Raw genomic sequence first — 27350 nt, 5'->3', positions numbered from 1 at the left:
TTGCTTTCTAATGACATCATACCAAGAATTGGCCTCATGCAATGGAAGTCCATTTCAATAGCTGTTCCAGGAGGTGAGATTGGATGCTCTTAAATGAATCCAACTCAACCAGCTTCCTCTAAGCTGGAATACAGCTAGAATTACATCTAGATGAAAAGAGAAAAGGAATTCTTTCAAAAGGCTTCAAGTTCTACAGTATGGTGAATGAATGGAGTGCTAGACTTGCAATCAGGAAGACATGAGTCCAAATCCTGAACAGACGCTTAGTAGGTTGGTTATGGTTCTACATTCTCAAAGAGGACCAAAGTGACATTACTGTGTTCAAGTCAAGGTACAGTATATCTGACTGTGACTGAGCAAACCAGTATCAGTTCAGAAGGCTGTACCACAGGTCAGACATAAATAGTCCATAGGATATTTTGAGGTGGGGAAGTCTTAATTTGTGCATTTCAAGCTTCCTTTGAGCTACTGCAACTCTACTTCATTCACAGAGCACAGCTTCTTCTTTGATGTGGGCACACTATGCTGGTTGGTCCTTTGCCAGTGTCTCCCATGTCATGCAATAAATTCCAAAGTTCTTAAGAGAAAACTTGAGAGTGTCTTTAGTTTCTGTATGACCTTGGTAAAGGCATTTTCCTTCTCTGGGTCTTGGTGTTCATTCTTGTTGAATGATTGATAATTTCCCTTTTGACTCTAAATCAATCATTCAATCAATCATCAAGTATTTATTCTGTCACTAACAAGTGCCCCAGAGATACAAAGGCAGCAAATGAAGCCATCTCCACTAAAATTCTATGAAATGAAGTAGGGAGTTTTCCTCCAGAGACTTGGTGGGCTGAGTGGTCTCATCAGATTCCCACTGTCTCAGAACTGGAAGGTTGCATTCAAATGAGATGATATTTTTAAAAGGGTTTCATTAGCCCAGGGGCTGTCATATGGTGGGGACCATATCAATTCTTTTTTTCCTTCTGGGTATCATTTACATTCTTTTCCCATAGCAGTAATGAGTAAGAGACAAAGTATTTTATTCAAAACTGCAATATATTTCAGCTGAGACCTAGGAACTACTCAAAGCAAATGATTGGGTGTTATTGGTCTGCAACAATTTCAAAAACTATTATGCTTAGAGATCACAACTCCTCCTGCACTTTTTCAGGCTGTGGTTTCTTCATCTTCTGAGGCACAGTCTTGGTCCAGAACTCCCACTTATCCCTTTTCAGGCTCTTGCCCACAGACAACTGCAAATTCAGCTGCATGTACTCTTCCTTCTGGTCATAGACTGGCCAGTGAACAAGGTCTGCTCCATTTGGGTCCCTGGAAGGAAAAACCAAACATTTAGATGAGAAAGGAGGCCCTTCTTGGCAAGTTTAGCAAGCCATCATCAGCCTGAAGTTAGGGATTAGGTAACAGTGCTAGGACACATAGGGAGACTTGTTCACCCATCATTAAGCAGTTGGGTCTTCATCTTTCATGTTGAGCCTTCCTAATGCACCACAGGTGGAAGGTCCAAAGGGTAAAAAGTCTCACATAGGGAATAAGTAGCCAAGTCAGGCACCGAACTCATATTGTTGGACTCCTTTTCAATGGGGCAGCTAGGTGGAGCACTGGATAGAGCCAGACCTGGAGTCAGAAAGACCTAAGTTCATATCCAGCCTCAGATACTTATTTGCTGTGTGACCCTGAGCAAATGACTTAACCCTCTTTGCCTCTGTTTCCTCATCTATAGAATGGGCTCGAGAAGGAAAGGGCAAACTATTCCAGTATCTCTGCCAAGAAAATTCCAAATGGGGACACAAAGAATGAAACACAACAATATTGCACTCCAAGTCCAACGCTCTCACCACTACCACCTGTCCTAATTCTTTCCAAGGCGGAAGAAAAGTCCTTGAGTTTCAAGGGTGGTTGTATCGGCCAACAGAGTCACTGATCTTTCTTGTTTTCCTTTTAAGATGCCAATGTGTAGGGTGAATCTGCCAGAGCAATGACTCCCCCAGCCCTGGCCATGAAATTGGGGAAGGGCTATAATGTCCGCTAGACCTTGCATCTGGGTTGATGTAACTTTTTTCTGAACATTTTTCAATCAGGGAATTTCTATGTAAGTGGGAAACCTTTATGTGCCTAGGGGGAAAGCATTGGGCATCTTTCTCACCCATGACGTGCAAAGTTTGCCCAGTAGCTCATTATCCTGTGGCTTAGGAGTTTTTCGTCTTCTGTTACTTCTTCTAAAACTAGGAACAGAAAAAGAAACATCCTGGTTAAGATCAAAATGCAGACCCAAAGGCCCTCTTTTGTCCAGTCCCCTGCCCCAACCATACAGTCAATTCGCCTCTGGCCACTGACCTTGTCTTTCTCCAATAGTTTCCCTCATATCACTCTCCTCCCAGAGGAGCCTACTCTGTCTGACTCCATAACTGAGTCTCTCCACAAAAAATAAAGCCATGCATCTGGCCTTGAAATCAAGAAGACCCAAGTTTGAATCCAGCCCCACTGACTAGATGAGGGAAACTTAGAAATCAGTTAACCTCTGTCTGCCTTTGTTTCTTTGTTTGAAAAACAGCACCTGTGCCTCAGGGTTGTTGGGAGGGTAAGAAAAAGAGACATAATCTGTACAGAACACTTAATAAAATTGTTAACAGATTAGAGAAATACTTCTTACTATTATTATATTTATACTCTTATATACTTATTATAATATATAATGTTATAGTAAAGTATATTATATTATATTATATTATATTATATTATATTATATTATATTATATTATATTATATTATTGTATTATATCATATTGCATTATAATTTTACAAATGCATGTTTTACTATATGTAATTATAATAATGGTCTGATTGTTATAAATATTACTTATAATAATTATTATTGTCATTATTCAAAGCTAGAGCAGCATAGCACAAGCTGTGGTAGCTGTAAAGGCTTTGCCTATCACCCCTGCCCCAGACAGTGCCTGCTATTCAAGATCTCTATCTGCGGCAGTGCAGACTGGCTCAGCAGCAGCAGCTGGCCCATGAGCTTATGATTTTAATGGCCATGGAACGCCATGACACAGATAAAGGTATAAATTGTCTTTCCAGTTCTGCCAGGACAGCAGCAGAGAGATGAAAATAAGAAGACTAAAAAAAAACACACAGATTTGGGGCCATCCTCAAACATTAACTCCAAAGATTGCTAAATGTGAGACTTTTGTCCACCAATCAACAAATAGATGCACTGGTAGAGAAAATGAATCAAGAATTACTGGAGAAAAGGGAGGGAGGAAGGGAAGGAGGAAGTGAGGGAGGAGAGGGGAACAGAATGCAGGGGAGTGGTGGAGGGGAAGGGAAAAAAAGGGAGGAAAGCAGAGGGGAAGGGAGGGAAGGGGAGAAGGAAAGTTCCAACACATTGGCCAGATCCTCTGTGCAGGATTTATGGAAGCACAAGGACAATAATCACCCAGGAAAAGGCAGTGTGACAGATGAGGGTCTACATCAGAGGAGAGGTGTGGGCATTGCTGAGGTCACTGGGCCACTGACATATGGAAATGTGATTTTCCCATTCCTGTCTCATCTTCTCTTCTAGGGAGTAAATGCCAGGAAATAAGAGACTGTGTCTTATTTATGTTTTTGTCTTCCACAGAGTAGAGTGCTCTGTGTTTTGGATGTGCTTCATCATGTAAGCAGAATTGAACAGAATAGCTGATTTGATCTCCTGATTCAGTTCAACTGAACAATCAAGGGAACTTCCAATGCTGACAGCTTAATCCCAAATCATTCAGTCAACCAGGAAAGTATTAAGGGCCTCCTCTATCGCCAGCACTGTGCAAAGAATTCGAGATACAAATACAAAGACTAAAAAAGAAAAACCAAAGCTCTTCTCAGGCAGCTGGGCCCCAATTCAGGGACTCCTCAGGAAACCTGGTAGGGCAGAAGGAATACTGGGTTTGTGCTTAGACCCGCTAGCTCTGTGATATTAGATAAGGCCATTCCTCTCTCTGAACTTCAGTTTCCTCTTCTATACAACAGATGCTATCCCACCCTTCTCCCACTGCTACCCTTACAAGGTGAGATGTCACGATCCTCTTCAAGAATGAAGGACAAACACAACAACCCTCACAAGGTTATTTGGGAAGATCAAATGGCAGCTACATGATAGGTGCACTGAGCAATGAACATGGAAGGAAGGAAGCACGAGTTCAGATCCTGCTCAGACCCTTAACTAGCTCTGGGACTTTTAGCTAGCCAAGTCACCTTTCTCAGTCTCAGTTTCTTCATCTGTAAAATGGGGATAGCACCAGCACCTCCTTCACAGGGCTGTTTTGAGGCTATCAAATGAGAATGGCGTATACAAAGTTCTTTGTGAGCCTTCAGCAGTATAGAAATGCTAGCTGCTTTTAGCTATTGTTACTATGATTATTAAATGGGCTGATGCATGGGAAGGTCCGTTGAGGAAAGGTAAGGCATTATTGTTCCTGTGATGTCAGAGAGAGTAAGGTAGATGATAGAGATGGCAGGCTAGAGCCCCTGGGATTCTGCCTCCTCGGCCCCCCACCCCAAGCCACAGCGTCCCACTCCATCCCATCTCCATTGCTTACAAGGCACTCCGAAGACAAAAGGCACCTCATCGCCATGGTCTGCTTTCACAAAATCTGGCCTCAGGCCCTTAAATAGACTTGATTGGTGTTGGAATTCATAAAAGTATACTGGAGAGCTGGCACCTAGGCAAACATAAAAAAATGCCTACAATTACTGATGCATCGAACACATTGTGGAGCCACATGTCAGGGGCCCCTGGCCTGATGCCCTCCATGGGGTGGGGGTGATAGTAGGTGGCCATTAACAGGCAAGCTACTTAAGGGCTGCCCCTTAACAAATACTGTACCAGATTAATGCTGTGAGGTAGGACAAGTGCTGGGTGTGGTGTAACAGGACCTGGGTTGGAATCCTAGCACTGCTGCTGACTGACTACAAGACCTTGGGGAAATCCTTTCTTCTCTGAGGCTGATTTTTCAACTTACGGTGGATATAATAATCTCTGTCCTGTCTACCCCAAGGAAAGGGGAGGGTAAGAATAAGCATTTATTATTCAGTAGTTTTGGGTTGTATCTGAATCTGTGTGATTTCATTTCGGGTTTTCTTGGCAAAGATACTGAAGTGGTTTGCCATCTTTCTCTGGATCATTGTACAGATGATGAAACTGAGGTAAAGAGGGTGAAATGGCTTGCCCAGGGTCACACAGCCTGTGAGTATCTGAGGCCAGATTTGAACTCAGGAAGATTAGTCTTCCTGACGCCAGGTCCTGCACTCTGTGCACTGTGTCACCTCGCTGCCCAGTGAACAAGCATTTACACACTACCTGCTTTGTAGCACACACTGTCTTAAGTGATTTAAAAATATTATCTCATTGGAGCCTCACAACAGCTGAGAGCTGCTATAATCTTTTCCATTTTATAGTTGAGGAAACTGAGGAAAACAGACTTTAACTGACTTCATTGGGATCACACAGGTGAAAGTTGTCTGAGTCTGAATTTGAACTCAGATCCTCCTGACTCTAGTTCTTATGTTCCATGCACTGGGATGAGATTGTTATGAGGATCTAGGGGGATAAAAGATGTAAAGTGTTTTAGAACAATAAACCCTACAGAAGGGCTTCTTGAATTTTTTTTTTAGTTGAGCACTTAGAGAGCTCAATTTCAGTGTAATTGCTTTTCTGTCCTATGTATTTTATTTTATACATTTAAAAATATTACTCTGGAAGGAATCTATAACTTTCCTTCGACCAAAGAGGTCCATGATGCATATCCACAAAAAAATTAAGAGCATCTGCTTATAGAAATGTGGGTTATTATGAATTCTTACTATTAGTATTTGTAGAGAATGGTCATTGGGTTCACCCCAGCTGGGGTTAAGTGTGGGTGGGAGGGAAGAAGAAGGAAGGTGAAGAAGAGGTTTAACCAGTCTGCAGGCTACAATAACAAAGCCAGAAGCAGGAGCCTCCTTCTGCATGAGAGTGTGGGTAACATACACACATTGCCCCAGAGACCACACATTCTTACACTGATTCTGAAAAGGGTCCATGCCATACTCACTGTGTTGATATTTGGCTAGCTTAAGAGAAGGAATAACCATGAACATATCCCCCATCATGTCCAGGAATTGAGCTTGATATTCTCCAGGGTCCTTAGTATCTCTTAAACACTCTTCCATCATCAAATGCCTAAGCTCAGGAGAAATACCCTATAGGAAACTCAGGAAGAGAGAGAGTAACAGAAATATGAACTTCCCAGATAGTCGATTGTTTGGAGATGTTTTTCTATTGTAATGAATAAGCAAGGGAGCTCTGTGGGACAGTGGACAAGGCACTGGCCCTATAGTCAGGAGGTCCAGGTTTCAAATTTGACCTCTTACATGTGTTAGCTGGGCAAGGCATTAACCTTGTTTGGTTCATTTTCCTTATCTGTAAAATGAGCTGGAGAAGGAAATAGCAAGGCACTCCCATATCTTTGACAAGAAAATCACCGAAAGGTGACTTGAAGAGTCTGATATGACTCTTAGACTAAACAGTAACAAGGAATAAGCCAATCCAAGCTTGCCTGCTATTTACATGTCCTGGTAGAAGGACATCCATTGGTCCACTCCTAGTCTATTTCAATGGCCTCCTGTTTGTAACTTGGGCCTCAGATCTCTTCCCACTCCACGCAATCCTCCACTCATCTTTCAAAGTGATTTCCCAAGCACAGATCTGACCACTTTACTCACCTCCCCCAACTAAGTAAATTCTAGTGGATGTCCATGACCTCCAGAATTAAATATAAACTCTTCTGCTTGGCATTACAGGGCCCATCCACTCTTCTATACTGTTACCTCCTCCCACTCTGAGGTTCAGGGGCCAACTTCCTGGCTCCTCACACATCCCATTCTAGCTCTCATCTCAGCACCTTTGAATTGTCAAGACTCTGCTCAGACAGTCCCTTCCATAGAACGTCTTTCCTGGTTCCTCCTCCTCCAGCTGCTAGGGCCTTACCCCTCCCCCAAGATTTGCTTTGTGTATATTTTCCATCTGTCTCTGGATGTGCAGCTCATCTCCCACATAGAACATAAGTTCCTCCAGAGCAGGGAATATTTCTTTTTGTCCTTGAGCCTAGCCCAGTGCCTGGAATGTAGGCTTGATTAACTGGTATCTCACCAAAAGTGGATTTTGCATTGCTGATTGGACACTTGCTTTATCCATGTTTTCCTTAAATCCAAGAATGCCCATTCCCTGCATAGAGACAAATGGTACACTGTGAATGGTCTTTAGAACTTTACAAAATTTATGCATTTTTAAACAAATCTAACCCAAGGAAGTCATTTTGCCCATTAAGGGGGAACTAATGCAATAAATTTGTTTAGAACTTACTGAAAAATTTCCAATACACTCTGAACAATGCTCAATATATTTTGCAAAATCAGGCGCCTAGGTGGTGCAGTGAGTAGCGCATCGGCCCTGGAGTCACGAGGACCTGAGATCAAATCTGGCCTCAGACACTTGACACATTTACTAGCTGTGTGACCTTGGGCAAGTCCCTTAACCCCAATTGCCCTGCCTTGCCCCCTCCTAAAAGAAGTAGATATTTTGCAAATTGGCCAGCAAAATGGTGGGTAAAGTCCAGGATAATGTAAACAATGGTCCTGTGTGTTTCATAATGACCAGTGGCCTTAGACAATAACCGATGTTTTCCATAATACCTTGTGCTAGACTACTATGAATTCCTTATGCTCTGACTACTGTGAATAGATGGACTTTACATGCATATGCTTAAGGAAGCAGCTGACAAATCGTTGGTAATATCATGCCATATTTAAAATTAATATCGCCCGAATGGCCTTGAGATATGATGACCTGCAGTCCGTAGGACAGAGGCCTGGTATCATATCTGGAGGCCCAGGGTATAGTCCCAGCTATCACTGGAATTAAATGATTTCCTTTCTGAGAGCCTCAGTTCTCTACTTGACAAAATGGGGAGAAATATGTTAGTGTAACGAACATCATAGCAAGTACTATGAAAAAAAGTTTTTGTGAACAATACAATACTATTTTAATGTCAGCTGGTATTACTCACTGTTTATTTAAAATAAAGAGACATGGGGCAGCTAGATGACATAGTAGATAGAGCCTGGGACCTGGAGCTAGGAGGACCTGAGTTCAAATCTGGCCTCTGGCACTTACTAACTGTGTGACCCTGGGCTAGTCACTTAACACGAATTGCCATGAAACATAAAAGAATAAAACAAAGTAAAGCGACTTGTAGAGGACATTTTAACAAAAAGGAACTGGACTTAGCTTGGGCTTGTCTTCTAGACTTCCAAGCAGATTTCCCCATGAAGTGAGTCAGCAATAAAGAAAATACATAAAGGTTGAATCACTTTTTATTCTTCCATGGATGGCTGCTCAGGGTAATTTTTCTGATTTTAGAAAAAGCAAACTGACAGATGATACAAAGGCAGGAGAGCCAGCTAACATACCAGGTTATGGAGTCAGGATTCAAAAAAAAAAAAGGACTTGACAGGCTAGAATTTTGGACCAACTACAGCCACTAGGATCAAACTTAATGGGGAAACAGTCATAAACATGGAATTTTTTAAAATTGACTTTGCAATTCCAACATGAGGGAGGCATGGTTCGACAGCAATTTGTTTATGAAAGATCTAGGGATTGTGGTGACCCACAAGCCCATGAGGATTCACCAGAGGAATATGACAACCTGATGGTGAGCACCATTAAGAGAGGCACAGCTTCCCAGAATAAGGAGTTGAGAGTCCCTTTGTGCTCTGCCCTGGGGAGGCTACAGTTATCCCTTCCACACCCCAATTTCCTTATTGTGGTTTTGATATATTGCCGGTAGGCATAAGGAATTAAATGGGAATTTTGAGGCAGTTTTGTGGAAGCCTCAGATGACAGGCAAATGGCAGCACATGAAACAGAACAAGTTTAGAAACTCAGAAATGTGTAAAATATATCTATAGTATTTTATAATAACAAGGTATTTCATGTTATAATATCATAATAATTTAGCCTTCTTCTCTGGTACAAAGGGCGGTGGGGAGGCAAAATAATTTTACATGGATTTTCCAGATGGCAGGGTCACTGGACCACCAATCACTGCAATGTGGAAGGGATAACTGTATATGTGGAGTCTTTTGTTCAGTTCTGGGCATCACATTAGAGGCACAAAATAGAGAAGCTGAAGAGGGTGGTCATGGACTTGCCATACAGGGATGGGTTGAAGGAACTTGCTTTGCTGGTCAAAGAAAATAACTTAGGGCAGGGGCATACATGATAGTTGTTTTTAACTGTCTGGTGGATGGTCACCTGGAAGAGGCATTTAACTGGTACCATTTGCCCTAAGGGTAAGGAGTAGAAGTTGAAAAAGAAGTAAATTTCCATTTGATGTCAAGATGCCCTGTTCAACCATGAGAACTGCCTAAAAGTGGAAGGAGCTGCCTCAGGAGGATAGGTTTTTCCCTACTTAGAGGTCTTCAAGCAGAGTCTGCATGTCCATTTGTCCAGTAAATTATAGAAGGGATTCTCCTTTAACTCTGGCTTAGACTCCATGGCAACCACAGTTCTGACCAACTCAGAAAGTCGGTAATTATTCAGAGAAGCATAAATTGTCCAGGTCAGAAAAAAGCGGGCACAGAACAGAAAATCCTAGAATCTTACAAAAGGAATCGTCCAGCCAAATTCATGGTTGTTGATACCGATGATAGAAGGGATATGGTGGAATTCTCCTGCAGCCAGCAACTCTTCAGGATGGTTGGTGAGGAATTGTCCATCAACTACAGGAGATGTTATCATGAATTTCTAAAGAAAATTACGAAAAAAAGAAACAAAAAGGCAAGTCTATCTCCACAATTTCTCTTCCATGTATAACTTCCTGATCATTCTAATTGTTGCCATCCTCTTTTGACACCTTTTTATCAATTTCCTGGACTCTCTTTAATTCGGAGGCAATGAGGGTTAAGTGCCTAGCTCAGGGTCACATATCAAGTAAGTGTCTGAGGCCTTACTTGAACTCAGTTGCTCCTGACTCCAGGGCTGATTCTCTAATCCACTCTACCACCTAGCTCTACCGACTTCTCTGGACTCTTGCAATGGTCTCAAAACTGACCTTCCTGTATCCTGCTCTCATTTATCATGCACAGACACACACATAAACAGACACACACACACACACACACACACACACGCACACGCACACACACACGCACACGCACATGCACACACACACACACACACACACACACACACACACCCAAACACTCACCTCTTCCCTATCTCAGATCTGCTCAGAACACTCCAATGCACTAAAACAAGTCCCATGGCTCACCATTACCCAAAGAAAAATCTCCAACCCTTTAGTCTGGCATTCAGAGCTCTCTCTTCTACCTTTCCAGTCTTATCTCATGCTATGCAAACTCTGACCTGTGCCGCAAAAGTCATGTTTCACCAACAATGGATTTCTTACTCTCCACTGAAAGTCAACCATCTTTCTGCCTTGGCTCACTTGCACCATATAATGTCATAACTGGAAAACAAATCTTGTAAAGTAGAATATCAGCAGTGGAAGAAAATTCTGAAAGGGTAATGTTAGAACCTAGAATGGAAGAATCAGATTAGAATGGATCCTTCTAGCTCTGAAGCTGTGGTTCTATAGACAAAGAAAGTCTCAGTGGGAAGAGACTTAAAGAGAATGAGACTAGAGAATGAAAAAACTTATTACCTTAGAACGTGAAATATTTAGAACATAGAATGTTGGAAGGATTCTTAGGACATACTATGTCCAGAGTGGAAGTGATGTAACCTCTGCAAAAAAAATGTTTGGGAGCACAGAAAGTAGGAGATAGAAGGGGTTCTAGAAAGCAGAATATCTGAACTAGAAGAGACCTTCAGACAGGAATGTTAGAGGTGGAAATATACTTGAAGATCATTTAGTTAGTAGAGAAAACTGAGACTAAGAGAGTGACATTCCCAAGATCTACACTTCAATCCCATCTAATGAAGGTTGGGTGTCCAGCCCTTCCCAAATGGTCTTGGCAGTTCTTGGTGCTAGAACGCTTGCTTTTCAGCCTACATACCTTGGTAATGGCCAGCATCTCATCCTCAGATTTGCTCCTAAGGCACTGAACCATGGAGGCAGAACTGTGACTCTCACAAGCAGACAGATTGGCAATGACCTCCTGAGAAGCACCCACAAAGAGTTAATATTCTCATAGAGGAACCCCTGGCCTATATCACAATAGAGGGATCCTTTCATACTCATCAGTAAGCTAGCAAAGGATGATTTCTATCGGTGATGATGCAGTAATTGCGAAAAAGAGACCAAGCTGGAATCTGTCTGATCCTCAAAGGGAGTGAGTCCCCCAACACGACCCTGCTCTGTACAAGGCACAATGCCAGCCAGTGGGGATGGGGATGGGCAAGGGAAGGTTATAAAGACACAGTTCCTACTCCCAAAGTGTTTACCATTAACTGAGGGAGAAAATATCCCTAAAGGACACACAATGAGTTCTGGTACTATGAAAGAGACCTGAAATTGGCTCAGAGAGCTCAGTTCTGGTCCCAGATCAGTCAGCCACTCATTGTGTGATCTTGGACCAGTCACAGAATGACAGAAGAAGAGAGGTAGAAGGGGATGCACAGATCATTTGATCTCACCTGTACCTGGGGCCCCTTGAGGAATATTTCCTGCTCTTTTGGGTGTGCCAGGAAATTCAATTTGGAGCTAGAAGGGACATTACAAACCATCTAATCAAACCCATTTTTACAGAGGAAGAAACTGAGTCCTCAACTTGGGAAATGACTTACCTAAAATCACAGGCAGAATAAGAAGTTGAGCCATAAACTGATCCCAGGGCAAGGGATTGACTACATAACCACTCCCTCCCCCTCTATGGCTAAGTTTTTTCCTCTGTAAAATGAGGGGGTTAGACTAGATGATCTCTACGGTAACTTTCAGCTTGAACATTCAATGGCATTCCAATGAACCTTCTTACAGCCCACATGAGTGGGAAGATCAAAGGGACACCAGGCTGTGGGGTTGGGAGGGTAAGAATCCTAAGGAACGATGAGAATGAATGCAAAGACCAAAGAACAAGGAACTTACATTTGGAACCACTTCAGACCTGGAAGACATCAAGCCAAGGTTGATGGCCACACCGCTCTGCATGATGGCTCTGTGGAACAAGCCTTTGGACATGGGGGACAGAACCTAGGGGAACAAAGCAGAGCAGAAGGGAGGGGGAAGCAGTCAAGGGGAGCCCAAGACACTCCTGGCTTAGCACAGACAGAGGAAACTGTGGGTGTGAGAGCCAGAACTGTTACCCTGCCACACCCCTAAGCTAACCATATAGGACAGCCCCAAACATCAGCCTCTCTATGGGACAATGGCCTTTGGGCCCTTTGGCAGAGCCAAGGGGATGAGATGGTAACCAGGAAAGAGGGCTAAGGAGCCTTAGCCATGGTCCTGAACTCTCTGGGTGGTTCAGCAACAGGGTATGATAAGGTGCCTATGCTCTGTAACCCAGCAATGCTTTTCATATGCCCTGCCTTCTTATAAGGTCATATTGTTTACTGATTATTTGTTTCTGATTAAAAGAAAGCCCAGGGTTGTTATTAGGATCAAATGACTTCAAATCCAACAGTTTTCCCCACTATATCTTGGGGATTTCCCACTTTCCTCTCAGCATTTTTTTTTAGCATTAGCCTTCCACTGAAGTCTTCCTCCCATGCCTTATCACAACCAGGAGGCTATGTGAATGGTGTGCAAACTCCTGGGGAAGGAGGACTACCAAGCCAGAAGATGTTTGCCTCTAAGCCTCCTGACAGGTATTATATCTATCATATGAGGATCAGCCATGCTAAGTTGTCAGAGGCTCATTGGAAAAGACTGGAGAGAGCAGATCTACATCCATAGCTGGACACGAAGGCCACCTGGGAAGCCACAGACAGGCTCTGAGCAGCATTGGGAAGAGGCACACATCAGTGGCAAAACTGGGGATCCATTGAGTCTTGAATTATTTCATTATTATCCTGTTTTTTATTTTCCTCTTACTCAAAGTTGTTAGTCAGCCTTTGAAAAGTAATAATTCATCTTCTATCTCCAGAAGAGTAAAATGAAGAAGGCCTAGATGATTAGTTGACACCGTGGTGGGGGAGTGTGGTGAGATCTCCAAATGAAAGGCAAGGGCAGGTGACAGCCTTAGAGAAAGAAGTCAGCAGCCCCAAATTTTCTGAGACACAGGGGGATAAGAGAAGACAATAAAACTCAGATCTGAGGGACTAGTTTTGGCTACAAAGGCCCCTTCGGGCTGGGGTCATATCTTTACCACCTACATGTAAGGAAACACTCATTCCCCCAGCAGACTCGCCAAAGATGGTCACACGGCCAGGATCTCCTCCAAAGTGGGGAATGTTCTTCTGGATCCACCTCAGGGCAGCCACCTGATCCAGGTAACCCCAGTTGCCAGGTGCATGCTCATCACCAGTGCTGAAAGCCAAATATTAGACAAGGTTGGAGAATTCTGAAATAGAACACCAGGTTCATTGGATTACGTGATTCAAAGACCATTCCATTTAGCTGGATAATGTAGTTGATAGAATGCTGGACCTAGACCTGGCTAGACCTGTGTTCATCTACTAGTTGTGGGACCATGGGTCATTCACTTAGACCTCTGCCTCAGTAACCTTATCTACAAAATTGGGATAATAATGGCCTGTATCTCTCACAGCTGTTGCAAGGATGAAATAAGACACTATTTTTAATGCACTTTGTAAACCTAAAAGGACCATACAAATGCTAGTTGTTGTTCTTCTTCTTTTACAGATATACACTGGTGAGACAAATCTTGAACTCCCCCATCTGAAGGACTCCCAATGCAGGCCTCACTGTGCTTTCCAGTGAGAACCTTCCCTTCCATGTTACCCCCTGATCTCTTCCACCCCCCACCAGCTGCCTTGCCCACACTCTCCCTCCTCCCTGCTTTTCTCTTTTAGATCTCCTTTCTAATACACAGAGCGTTCTTTTTGTTTTTCTCTATTAGAATGTCAAGTCAAGAAATATTTGCTGAGCGCCTACTATGTGCCAGGCACTATACCAAGCTCTGGGCATAGAAGGAGAGGTAAACATAGTCACTGCCCTTGAGGAGATTACACTTTAATGGGGGAGACAGCATGTAAACAGATTTGCCCATATCAGATCTATACAGGATAGATTGGGGATGATCCCACAGGGAAGGCCCTGGCAGTAAGGGAGAAAGGAAGAGGCTTGCAGAAGGTGGTATTAGCATCAAACCCTGAAGGAAGCCAGAAAGAGGAGGAGAAAAAAATGAAGAGATTCAATGGAGTATCTTGTTCAAGGATCAGGAAGAGGCAGAGATTTTGGAGGAGCCTGAGCAGACAAGAAGTTGAAGGAGACCAGGCTCCTCTCCATGAATTCTGCAATCCAGCAACATCATCCTCCTTGCTGTCCTAACACACAGCCCTCTACCTCCCAAGTCCAACTTTCACTGGCTATCTCCATGATGGGAATTTCTTGAAAGAATCTGAGACAGCCCTAATCCCACCTCCTTCAAGAGATCTCACCTTTCCTCCTCCCCCTCCCCCACATACCTCCCACTGCCAGGGCCTTCTAGAGCAAGGACCCCAGCTTGAGGATTTATAGGAAATTGGTCCTGGGAAAGCTTAGAGAAGTGTGAGCTTTATTATCATGTGGAACACTAAGCAGGCAAAAATAAAAGCAACACACACACACACTCGTGCATTTGTGCGCGGGCATGCATGCAACACACACATACCATATGTACTGTATGACAGCCTGCATTGACATACAGAGAGTCAGGGCATTCATGCAGGACAATCATACCTTGGTAAGGTCTTAGTGGGAATATGCACTCACAGTGGGGTCTGAGTAGGTCAGTCTTATCCTGGAAGGGAAGGTTCTTTGGGACAGACAATCAACACCACATGTGAGAAACAGCATTCTTAATCAGACCCCACTGTGGTGTGGAACTTCCCCAGGATCCTTTACTGATGCAGGAGTCATGGACTCCAAGAGTGGGTACCAGCACACAGCCATGTAGTCAGCTAGGAATCCATTTAGGACCTGAGGTTACTCATATGTTCATGGTAACTCAGGGTATTCACACACTGTCTGTTTTATCTTAAATGCTTTATGGCCCTTAGGACCATTTCCCCTGTGACTCCATGTTGGAGTCCTATCACTTGTAACAGCAACATGACACAGTACATTTCAAAATCACAATTGTTACACCTTCCCTCTGAGAGTATTTCTCCTTTGCATTGTAGATATTTCATATCTATAAGGCTATTTATATCTTGTCTCCCATTAGAATTGAACTCCCTGAAGGTAAGAATTGACTTTCTTGTGTGTCCCAAGCACTTAGCATAGGGATTGGCATATAGTAAGTGTTAAAAATGCTGGCTAAGTGACTGATTGACTGAAAAGGAGACATGGTCTGACCAGTGGTGCACAAAGATCACTGACAGCTGAGTGGAGAATGAACTGGAAGAGGGAGAGAAGAGGCAAGGAGGTCAATCAAGCTGGTGTTATTAGTCCAACTGGGAGGTGGGGAGAACTTGCACTAGAGTGGTGGTGGTGTCAGAGGACAGAAGTAGGTGTGTATGAGAGATGTATCAAGGTTAGAAGAAATCAGATTTGGCAAGAGATTGGATATAAGGTAAAAGAGAGTGAGCAGTGGACCATGACCCCTAGATCACAAGCCCAGGGGCCTAGGAGGATGACAGTGCTTTTAACAGATAATAAGGATGTTATGAAGAATAGAGGTCTTTTTGGAAAGACAAATTGTTTTGGAAATGTTAAGTTTATAATGTATTTGGGACATCCATTTCGAGATAGTTGAGATAGGATACTGTAAGTCTCTGGTCTGGAAATTGGAAGGAGGTTGGAGAGAGTGAAGATAGTAAGAGAAAATATTCAAGCTGTCTAGCCATAAAATGGAGGAGATGAATGGGATGATACCTAGTGGGGATGGATGCAAGGATGAATGTATCCAGAAAGGGCTTCAATGACAGAGAAGAGATAGGAAGAGAGATTAAATACTGAAAGTGAGAATGATAGAAAGTGCAATCGTCTAGAGAAGACTGGATACAATGGCGTCTTCTGTGCCCATAGCAAACTTTGCTTATTGAAGAAAAGGTCCAGCTCTTCATGTAAGACATTAGGAGGAGATAGTAATAGAAGACATCTGATCAATGTGCAATATGGAAGATGGAATATGAGAGAGATCAGTGAATAGCCTCCTTTTTTCCCAGCAAAATAGAAAGCAAGTTACTAAATTGAGTTTGTGAGGGGAAAAGAAGCAATGAAAAATTTAAGGAGGGGTGGAAAGGTTTAGGAAAGCAACTGTTGTGAGTGAAAATTGATTATGGTGGTGCAAAAAGATTGCCTTGCCACAGTGAGGACACAGTTAAGATTGTGTAACCTTAATCTGAATCGACCCAGGCAACACAGTTTCATGATTTTCTCTAGCTTCATCCCACAGTTTACTAAGAAAAGCAAAAGAAGTGGATTATGGGAGTCATCCAAGGCTGAAGTTTGGCAGAGAAAGGTTTGTCATGGGATAAGGGGTCAGTGTAGAGATGAAGTAGTTCACTAAAGGGTTAAGATGGGGAAAGAGAGTATAACCAGGAAGGGGTGATGGCCGCGGAAAGAGCTGAGGGGTGGTGTGATTGCAGGTCAAGGTGAAGATGAAGAACAGGGTTAGGAGTTACAAGTCAGAGATTCTAGTGGAATGATAAGAGATTCTCACAAGATAGAAGAATTTCAGAGTTAATGAACATAGAAGTGGAACACTCATGAGTCATGTTAAAATCAAGGGTGTTACAATCTAGCTTATATATAACTTAGGTGGGGTGGAGGTGAAAAACGAATATATGAAGAACTGAGGAGACGCAATGTTTAAGGGAATATTAAGGTAAATGTTGAAGTCCCTCAGTATGAAGGTGGGAATTAGGTGAGAAAGACTGTAAAGAATACACTGAAGTCATTGAGAAAGGAAAGAGAGTGTCTTAGAGGATGGTAAATAACAGACACTAGAATCTTGATTTGGTGATAAATATGGATTGAATGAACCCAGAGAAGGAGAAGTTGCTGAGTGATGGTGGTAGAGGGAGAATCTGAAAATGGTAGTGGGAAACAATAAGTATGTTGGTTTCCCTGTGATGGAGGCATGAGTAAAAATGCAAACAGCACTGGAAGGGGTGACCAGGAAAGCTGTCATCAGAAAAAAGTCAGGGTTTGGTGACTACAAGTAGATAAAAGGAGTAAGAAAGGAAAGGGATAAAGATAGAAATAGGTTTGTAGCTTATGGAGCAGGCATTCCAGAGAGCACAGTGAATGAGGTAGGAAGCTTTACAGTAAGACATTACAGAAAATTAGTACTTGGAAAGCTAATGGAATTATGAGCTTTATTACTATGCAGTACAGTAAGACCAGATTATGTTAATAAAATAGGACTGTCTCGTTTTCTTGTTTTGTAACCTTAGCACTTAATACAGTGCCTGATGCTAAATAAATGTTTTATCTACTTGCCTATCTATCTGCTCATCTTCCCTTCCAACCATCCATCTATTCATCCATCCATCCATCCATCCATCCATCCATCCATCCATCCGTCCATCCATCTATAATCTGGGGCCAAGGTAGAATTGAATTTGTTGGTCGTAAGAAGCAGGGCCATAAAACGAAATCTGGACACAAATCTAGTGCTTTTTCTTCTATCACGATTAGCTTGTGGGGAAGGCAAGGGAGGGTGAAAGACTAATCAGGATGAATCAGGATTGTAACAAGATTCCATTCAGAATACTTGGTTGTGTTTTTCATGTTTCAACTACTCAGAGATCGGAGAATTCGTCAGGGAAAAAATACTTGTGCTTGCATTTCACAGGGGTAAAATCTCACCTGAGGAACCCAAGGATGCTCAGTCTGTACTGGATGGTGACTACTATAACATTCTGGGAGGCAGACAATATTGAACCATCGTGCATGGGAGCAGAGCCAATAATGAGACCACCACCATGGATCCACACCATTACCTGCAGGAATCAGACATGATTTTCCTAACAGAACAAATCCCACCGAGCATGGCTCTTCTGCTCCCTTGATCTACAGGAATATACTGTATCCTGTTATCTTGTGACCGAGGATAAAGTAGCTCTAAATGTGAGTGAATTCACTTATCATGACACTGTATATCATGTGTCAACTGAACATGCATCAGAGCTACTCTCAGGTAAGAGTCCACTTGACTTGATTCAGATCCAGTTCAGATCTTCCTTGGAATCTTCCTGATAGAATCAGTTCCCTGAGGTCAACCTACTGCCAAGGATACACATGGAGCAAAAAAGCCTCTCCTAAAGGATCCTTGTTCCCCCCAGAACAAGGAAAGGAGGCAGGAGTCCCTTCTAAGGGATACGGACTCAACCAGACAATAGAAAATGCACCCTTGGCAATAAGCTCTTCATGTCACATCATCTTCTGACTCTTTCAACTGTGGCCCAGGGAACCTTTTTATGTAACAATAGCTGCTCTCTCAAATCCAAGATAAGCTGCTTGAATAGATTACCTGTATTAGGCTATGCCTTCCATTGGTTCTTTTCTTTAAAAAAATTATTATTTTATTTTCAATTTATGGAATAAAACAAGCATTTCTATGATATAGTATAATAAAAAAGATGATTGCACATGAAAATACAAATCTACTATATACATTTTGCTGTTCTTTTTAAATATACAACCAAGTTATCAAAGTAAATTCTTTCTTTCTTTTCTTATAGGTTACTCATTTTATAGGATGAAATTTCAACTGATTATACCCCCCACTTCAATGATTCTTTCTCCTTTAACCCATCTCCTGCCCGTAAGTCTGTGTTTCCTCTCTCTCATTATATTTGCATTGTGGAGATGGGGGGAGGGCAGGAAAGGGATGTCATTTCAATCACTGACACCAAACAGGATTCCTCAACTCCAGGACAGGAGACAACAATATTTTTCGGCCAAGGCTAAGCTGTGGGGGAAACATACACTTAGGAAACCAGAACCAGTAAGAGGAAAACACCAAATTGTCTCCTTAAAAGCATAAGCTGTGTCCAACCATTTGTAACCCCATATGAGGTTTTCTTTGCCAAGATGCTGGGGTGATTTGCCTTTTCCTTCTAAAGGTGACTTAAGGCAAACAGAGGTTAACTGATTTGCCTAGGATGACAGAGCTTGTGAGTGCCTGAGGCCAGATCTGAATCAGGTTTTCCTGACACCAGGCCCAGTGCTCTCTCCAAATTGGCTCAGTGGATACTCTAAGTGTTAAATGCTGGTATAGGAACAAATCTTATAATCAATATATTTAAAATTACAAGACCTCCTGTTACAGTTCAGATAATACCATAGTGTTGTAAGGGATAATTGAACTTTTGTTTCCACAGTAATCATGTAATATATGATCTATGAAGCCAAAGGATTCATACTTGTCAGAAAGTCTTTCACTTATTAGTTACTTCAGGAGACAAAATGAAAACATGGTATAGGGATGTAGCTCAGAGGTGAAGAGCAGACATTCATTCCCTTTGTTCTCTGAGAAGGCCTTCTTCCCCTGTCAACATTCTTCTGTTAATGACTACCAAGGACTATGTGCCTTTGGCCACAATCATTATCCTGAAAATTGGGATTTTTCTTATCTTAACAGTATGGGAAATAGAGATATCCTGGGTTCAACTCCTATCAACTGAGAAAATTCCTTTCTCATGCTATGGAGATCATAAGATCTGAGTAAGGCAGGCATCCTGAGTTGAGATTAAAAGTATTTATGGCTTGTCATTCCTTTACTAAAGAAAGTACAAAGAAAATGAATTTGAGGGTGGTGCTGAAATTTGGGGAAGGTGAAATGTAATCCAGGACAAAGAAACATCCTAGGGGGAGGGGTTAGATGTTTTTCCATAGGCTGTGAATACTGAAGTACCCAACCAATGGGGAACAGGGGAGAGAAATGCAAATTGAGACAAGGGAGAAAACCTATGTATTTGTCTTAAACAAGTGTGCTCCTCTTAGGGGTCACCTATTCACAAGAAAGTAAATAAAGTATCTTCCTGACTTCACCAGTTCATCTATCTACTTCTTGTTAAGATGTGCATGTTTCTTACAGTGTTTTGAATGTAGGGTTCCTTTTGTCAATGCATTGGTATGCTGCATGCCTGGGAAGTGCAGAGAGCTGAAGGGGCTTTTGTTCACATGAGTAGATTCTTTCCCTTCTATGGAATGCAGCAAGTGATTGGTTGGAATTCTGTTGGCATATTTGGACATCAGGAAGTAGACAGATTGCTGCTATCTGAGCACATGAAATGGACCAAATCCTGGGCACTGAGAAAGCCAGTGCACAGACTGGCTATCATGAGTGCATATTTTGCTGTGAGTAACTGGGTGCATGGAGACAACAGGGAGCCTTGGACCTCCTTTCCTTGTGGGATCATCTTGGTGGGTATGACTGTACTTGGGAATTCTGTCTCAGGCAAGATCATTGGATCTAGATTTTAGAGCTGAAAGGGATTTTAGAGACTGCCTAGTGCAGTACCCCCATCCGACAGATAAGGAAACTGAGACCCAGAGAAGTTAAATGACTTGCAGAAGGTCATACAATCAGTAAGAGGAAGAGCTGGGCTTTGACCTCAGGAATTCTCTAAGTCCTATGCTCTCTTCACTATACTCTGTGGTTTGGTTGCTAGTACAGGCATCTTCCCTCCCACCTTCCATTCAAAGCATGAATCCTAGGAGTACAAACAATAAATAAAACTGTAAGAACAGATTCTTTCTGGTATAGAAGGTCTTAAGCCAGGCTTCCTGAGCTTCGCCTGAGGAAGTTCAGTTTCTCTTGGACAAAAGTTCTCTGCCCCATGGAACCAGGCAATCTGACACCTATGCCAGATCACTCCTTCCTTCCAGGTTGCTAGTCTCCTGGGAACAACGGAAACTCATTCTTTGTTTCCCTTTGCAGGGCTAGCATAGGTGGCATTTTCTCCAGTTTTCTCATCCTCCAAGCCCTAGAGTTTTCCAAACTCCAAACTTCTTTTAAGAAAACAGCTGAGATAATCTTATATTTAGGAACTTGCTCTGACTTTATAGTATATTCATTCACTCAATACATTAATTGAGCACCTACTCCATGCTCCGTACTCTGAGCAAATCTCTGTGATGCTTATTCTGAATACGACCAGGTACCTTCCCATTAAGTACTTTCAGTCAGACAGAGGGCAAGGATAGGATATGGATGCGAAAACTAGAATACAGACTGATATAGTTTGTATTGGCGAAGCTAGGTGGCAATGAAGATAGAGCACTGGACTTGGGGTCAGGAAGACTCAGCTATCTGATTTCGAATATGGCATTAGACACTTACAAACTGTGTGACCCTGGGCAAGTCACTTGAATCTGGTTACCTCAGTTTACTCAGGAGCCTCAGAAGAAAGTGGCAAAGTACTCAGGTATCTTTGCCAAGTACACCCTAAATGGAGTCATGAAGAATTGGACACAGCTGAACAATAACAAAACAATCTGGATTAAATACCACAATGGATATCATAACTGTCATAACAGAGATCCAAAATAAATGGTAAGGTAGCTCAGAGCAGAGAGGAAGCGCACTTCTCTTTGTACGCTCTTCACTAATGAAAAGGGCTCCAGGCTTATAGAAATGGTGGTTGAGTTGAACATTGGTTTCTTGAGTTTCAGAGAAAGCATCATGGCCAGACGACATTTTAGCAGTTTGGTTCACTATCATTTATTTTCAGAAAGGAAGCCTGGTATAAATGATAGAGTGCTATCCTTGGAGTGAGAAGGACTGTGTTCAATTCCTGTTTCAGACATATATGAGATATGTGACCATAAAGAAGTTCCTTAGCATCTCAGTATGCCAGACAAGGCAAGACTCTAAGTTACAAAAGAGATGCCTGTCCTCATCAACAGAGAGTTTCTGTACAGTGAAGTTCTCTACAGCAATTAGATGAAAGGTCTGGAGAGGATCAGGAAGTGTTTGCAAGTTCACATTTAATCAATGCTTTGCTCTGTTCCATAAGCAATAATGTAGGACAAATTGATATGATTCCAGATCATTGAACCAACTCCTTGAAGGTATTTTAGTCATTTTCAGTCATGTCCATCTCTCCATGACCCCATTTGGGCTTTTCTTGGAAGAGATATTGGAATGGTTTGCTATTTCCTTTTTCAGTTTATTTTACAGATGAGGAAACTGAGGCAAACAGAGTGAAGTGACTTGCCCAGGGTCACATACCTAGTAAACAACTGAGCCAGATTTGAACTCAGGAAAATGAGTATTCCTGACTCCAGGCCTGGTACTCTATTCACTATGCCAAATAGATGCCTTGAAGTATAAGGAGGCAGATTTCAGCCTCAGAGGAGGAAACATGTACTAACAGTATGAGTTGCTGGCCAAGAGTAGAGTGGATTGCCTAGAGAAGTAGTGAGCTCCCTGAGCTGGACAACTTCAGGGAAGGCTAGATGACTTGTCAAAGGTATTTAGAGAGGGTGAGTGTTTCCATGCTAGTGGGAAGAGGTGACCTCCAAGGTCCCACCCAGTTCTGATGCCCTGGGATTCTCATCCCCTGCTGTGGAAGATATAGAGCTCTGGCTTACCGGCAACCTGGCCCCCTCCTTTGTGTGGACAGGAACATAGATATTGAGGTACAAACAGTCTTCAGAACTGGCAGTAATGGGGATGTTCATTTTCATGCTCCTTGCCATTTTTTCTAGGAGAGTGACATCCTGCAAGCACCTGGAAAATACAAAAAATGACCAATCTGAATTGAATTTGTCTGTGCATGCGTGTGTGTATGTGTGTGTGTGTGTGTGTGTGTGTATGCAGAGCACACAGAGAAAATTTTGTGTAACACTTGATGATGCCCTGTGTACATCTGATAAGAAAGGGATAGAGGAAGGTGCTTACGAGGGTGGATGAGCAGTGGCATCTCTCACATTGCTCCATGAATCAGGTGGTTGTGGAGGAGAAAACCTCAGGGCCCCTACAGGGGATTTGGCAAAGGGGATTCCCAGGAAAACATTGACAACTTTGTCAATCTCCTTGATACTGATTTGAGTCCCTTCGATCTGTCCAGACTCAGTGGTCCTGATGAGATCATCAGCATGATGCCCTGTGAACAAAGGGAAGAGAAATCTTTAGGGGTAGAGGGTTGAACTGATGTTCAAATATTGCACCTGCCCACTCCCCCCCCACACACAATATTTTTCATTAGATGGGAATGCAAGCTTCCTCCTATTTCTGCCATGATTCTTTTCATTTCCTTAAAGATCTCCAGTGACTGGGAACTTACTCCAGAGAAGGAACATTTGCGCGTTTAGATGTCTCTGGCACTGTTTCAGGAGCTGTCCAACTTCGGGGATCCAGAGTCACAAGATCAAACCAACTGTTCCCCAATGATCTCATCCCCAGCCCAGCTTAGGAAATCACAGAATTAAAAATCAGTGCCATATAGTTTACCAGTATGACCCAACTGAAAAAAGACTTAATAAGCACCTACTATGGGCAATTCCCTCAGCTCTGAATTGAAAATGAAGTGGCATGAATTTACATTCTCCTAGAGAACAATGACCTGTCAACCAATAAGTAGGAATACTAGGGAGAGGTAAAAAAACAGAACTCCTGGGAAAGACCTAGGAAAAGATATGAGGAGGGTCAGGAAAAGTTCTGCAACACTTTTCAGTGCCCAAGCTGGGTCCTTAATGAAGAGTCTTCAAACAAACCAGAATGGGGGAAATACTATCTGGGCATGGGAAAGACAGCAGAGAAAGAAGGAAGACTTAAGATGGTGGGAGAAGAAAGGCAGATAGAAAGTAGTTTCATTGGGCTAGAGTATGTGTCAGGAAGACTTATCTTTCTGAGTCAAATCCACTCTTAGTGACTAGCTGTGTTACTCTGGGCAATTGACTTCATCTGTTTGCCCTCAAATTCCTCACCTGTAAAATGAGCTGTAGAGGAACTGTCAAGCCAACTCCAGTATCTTTGCCAAGAAAAACCCAAATGGGGTCACCAAGAGTCAGGTACAATGAAACACAACCAAACAACAGCACAACAAATGTGAATAGAGTAGTAGGTGAATGATAAATCATTAGAGAAGATACTCCATATTACAATGTAAGCCCAGCATGTATGTATCAAGCTCCATGCCCCCTTTTCCAAACCTTTGGACTCTCCTGCTTGGAGACTGACAGGCCTGAACAAAGAACAGGAAAGTCTTAAGACAAAGGATAAGAAATAACTCCTCTCCCACTGGAGAAACTTCAACCTGGCCAGTTCTTAGGAATGAGGCAGGGGCAGGGTGGCTCCCCTCTCTAGTGGGAAAAAATTTCTTTGTTCAGCACCCTATAAAAATCACCACATGGGACAGGCACATTGGAACCTCACCCACAGAAAAGACGCATTGCCTGGGACTACGTTCAGAAACACAAACCAAGGTAGCTGTAAAAAAGGGGTTCTCCAGCTTAGGAAAAGCCTTGGGAGCAGATGCTGAATGTGAAGTGTATGTTGTATGTTGTGTGTGTGTCCTTTGTTGTTGGTGGTGCATTTGTAGAAAAGAGAGGGATTCCCCAGCTTGGAGAAACTTTGGGCGGCCGTGTTCCTCTGAACAGGTGTTGCCTCTGTGTGTCTGTGGCTCTGTCTTTGTTGTTGCATTAACTGGGTAGTAGGAATTGTTAAATAATGTGGTTGCAGGGTTAATAGATTATTTCCCCTGTCTTTCAATAAAAACTTTGTTCTCTTGGGAATGTGCCTTATGGCCAGCACGAAGCTGAATCCAAACTTAATGTAGTTTAATTGAGCAAAACCCATATGAGCTCACTGAGAGTCAGATACAATGAAAAACAACAACACGACAAAAGTGAATAGAGTAGTAGGTGATAAGGTTGGATGTGCAGAGTACTGGATTTGGGCTCAGGGGACAGGGATTCACATCGCAGCTCTCCTGTTTACTGCCTGTGGGAACTTGTTACAGTTCCTTTCCCTTCTCTAAGCCTCTTTCTCCTCTTTGATAAAATGGGCAAAGGGCATTGGATTCAATGGTCCTTAAGTTTCCTCCCAGTTCCCCATCCTAGAATTCAAGAGTTAGAGACAGCTGAACTATCAGGACATATGACCAAACTCTGCCTCGATCAGAGGTAGAAGGGACAGGTTTGCTTCTGAAAGATTAGCATTCTGCTTTTCTTCCCCAAAGGAGATCAAAGTATAGCCTAATGTAAAATTCTTGGGAGTGATTTTAGCATATATCAGCAGGGCTTCAGTGTCTCCTATACATAAATAGAGTTTTGGGAAAATGAAAATAAAGAAACAACCCAAAGCCTCCAGCTTCTGAGATCTCATTATGTGACAAAAACTGCTGGGAAAACTGGAAAACAGTATAGCACAAACTAAGCATAGGCCAACATCTTATATGGTGTGCCAAGATAAGATAAAAATAGGAACATGACTTAGACATAAAGGGTGATACCATAAGCAAATTAGGGGATCAAGGAAGAGTTTACACATCAGATCTATGGAGAAGGGAAGAATTTATGATCAAACAAGACCTAGAGAGCATTATAAAATGCAAAATGGATCATTCAGATTACTGTAAATTAAACAGGTTTTGCACAAACAACACCAACACAACAAAATTTAGAAAAAAAGGAAAAAAATGGGAAACAATTTTTACAGCAAGTGTTTCTGATAAAGGCCTCATTTCTCTAATATGTAGAGAACTGAATCAAATGTATCAGAATACAAGTCATTCCCCAAATGATAAATGGTCAAAGGGTATGACCAGCCAGTTTCCAGATGAAGAAATTAAAGCAAGCTATAGCCATACAAAAATCTCTAAACAACTACTGATTAGACAAATGCAAATGAAAACAACTGAGGTACCACCTAAAGCCTATCAAATTGGCTAATATGACAAAAAATGAAAATGATAAATACTGGAGATGTAGGAAAATTGGAACCCAAATGCACTGTTGGTGGAGTTCTGTATTGATTGATCCAACCATTCTGGAGAAACATTTCGAACTCTGCCTAAGGGGTAGTCAAACAGTGCATATTCTGTGATCCAGCAATAGCAATATTAGGTTTGTATCTGAAAGAGATCATTAAAAAGGTAAAAGGACCCACATGTCCAAAAATGTTCATAGCAGCTCTTCTTGCAGTGGGCAAGAATTGGAAATTGAGGGGATGCCTCTCAATTGGGGAATGGCTGAACAAGTTGCGGTATATGAATGTATTGGAACACTTTTGTTCTATAAGAAATGGTGAGTGTGTGGGATTTCAGAAAACCTGGAAAGACTTACATGAACTGATTCTGAGTGAAGTGAGCAGAACCAATAGAACATTGTACACAGTAAGAACAGTATAGTGAGATGATCAATTATGAATGACTCAGCTCTTCTCAGCAATACAATGATCCAAGACAATTCGAAAAGACTCATGATGGAAAATTCTATCCCCATCCAGAGAAAGTACTACGGTGTGTGAATGTAGATCAGAACATACCATTTTCACTTTGAGTGTGTGTATGGCTTTTCCTTTTTGTTCTGTTCCTTCTTTCACAATATGACTGATGTAGAAATATTTTTACATTATTTCAAATATATAAACTATATCAGATTGCTTGCCATCTTACAGAGGTGGATGGCAGGAAGGAGAGGAGAAAAAAATCTGAAACTCAAAATCTCATAAAAAATGAATGTGGAAAACTATCTTTATATGAAATTGGAAAAATAAAACACTATTTAACAAAAAAGAAAGTAAGAGAAATTAAAGAAATAAGCCATGCCACATTTTGTCATGCAAACACAGAGGTTCTATTTCCAGTCTGTAAAAATATTCTCCCCCCATCCCTCAGTCTTATCTACCTCCTTTAAAATGATTCAGCTTTCATTTTCTCCTCTCCCCACCAGCAACTGATAGAAGAGTTGCTGCATATAACACATGGAGAGGACATCAATTTCTCTGCAGCAAACAGAGTTTCATCCCCTGAAATCGAACTAGCAATAATCTTTTACTCCCAGCCCACCCACCAATCAGTCAGTCAGGGAAATAAGAGAAAAAAAGCAATGCACAAGTCCCATGTCTCCAATGGAAAAACCAAAGGACTCCTCCCTTGTCCCCGCAGAAATCATCCCCTACTCTAGGTCAACCTGGCAGAGCTGCTCACCTGGGGCTTGAATCAGGAGGCCAAGGATTCCCAAAGTCAGGACCTGGGGCAGCAGGGAAATCTTCCACATCTTTCCTTCTGC

At 42.3% G+C, this 27350-nt stretch overlaps 1 protein-coding gene across 1 annotated transcript; it reads right to left on the bottom strand.

Moving 5' to 3' along the window:
• Window positions 1-1000: 1000 nt before the first annotated feature.
• On the bottom strand, window positions 1001-27350 carry LOC118840820 (cocaine esterase-like). The gene is made up of 13 exons (XM_036748170.1): window positions 27269-27350; window positions 23017-23221; window positions 22707-22845; window positions 17973-18106; window positions 13367-13520; window positions 12138-12242; window positions 11110-11211; window positions 9695-9835; window positions 7178-7252; window positions 6081-6228; window positions 4587-4709; window positions 2150-2228; window positions 1001-1314 (listed from the first exon to the last, which is right to left on the bottom strand). Exons 1-13 carry the CDS (start codon window positions 27336-27338, stop codon window positions 1131-1133), a joined length of 1659 nt encoding a protein of 552 aa, XP_036604065.1. The 5' UTR covers window positions 27339-27350; the 3' UTR covers window positions 1001-1130.

Source organism: Trichosurus vulpecula, chromosome 3 (assembly GCF_011100635.1).
Source record: "Trichosurus vulpecula isolate mTriVul1 chromosome 3, mTriVul1.pri, whole genome shotgun sequence".
Taxonomy (NCBI): Eukaryota; Metazoa; Chordata; class Mammalia; order Diprotodontia; family Phalangeridae; genus Trichosurus; species Trichosurus vulpecula.
The sequence above is the reverse complement of the archived record's forward strand: the minus strand, read 5'-3'. Positions and strand labels throughout refer to the sequence as shown.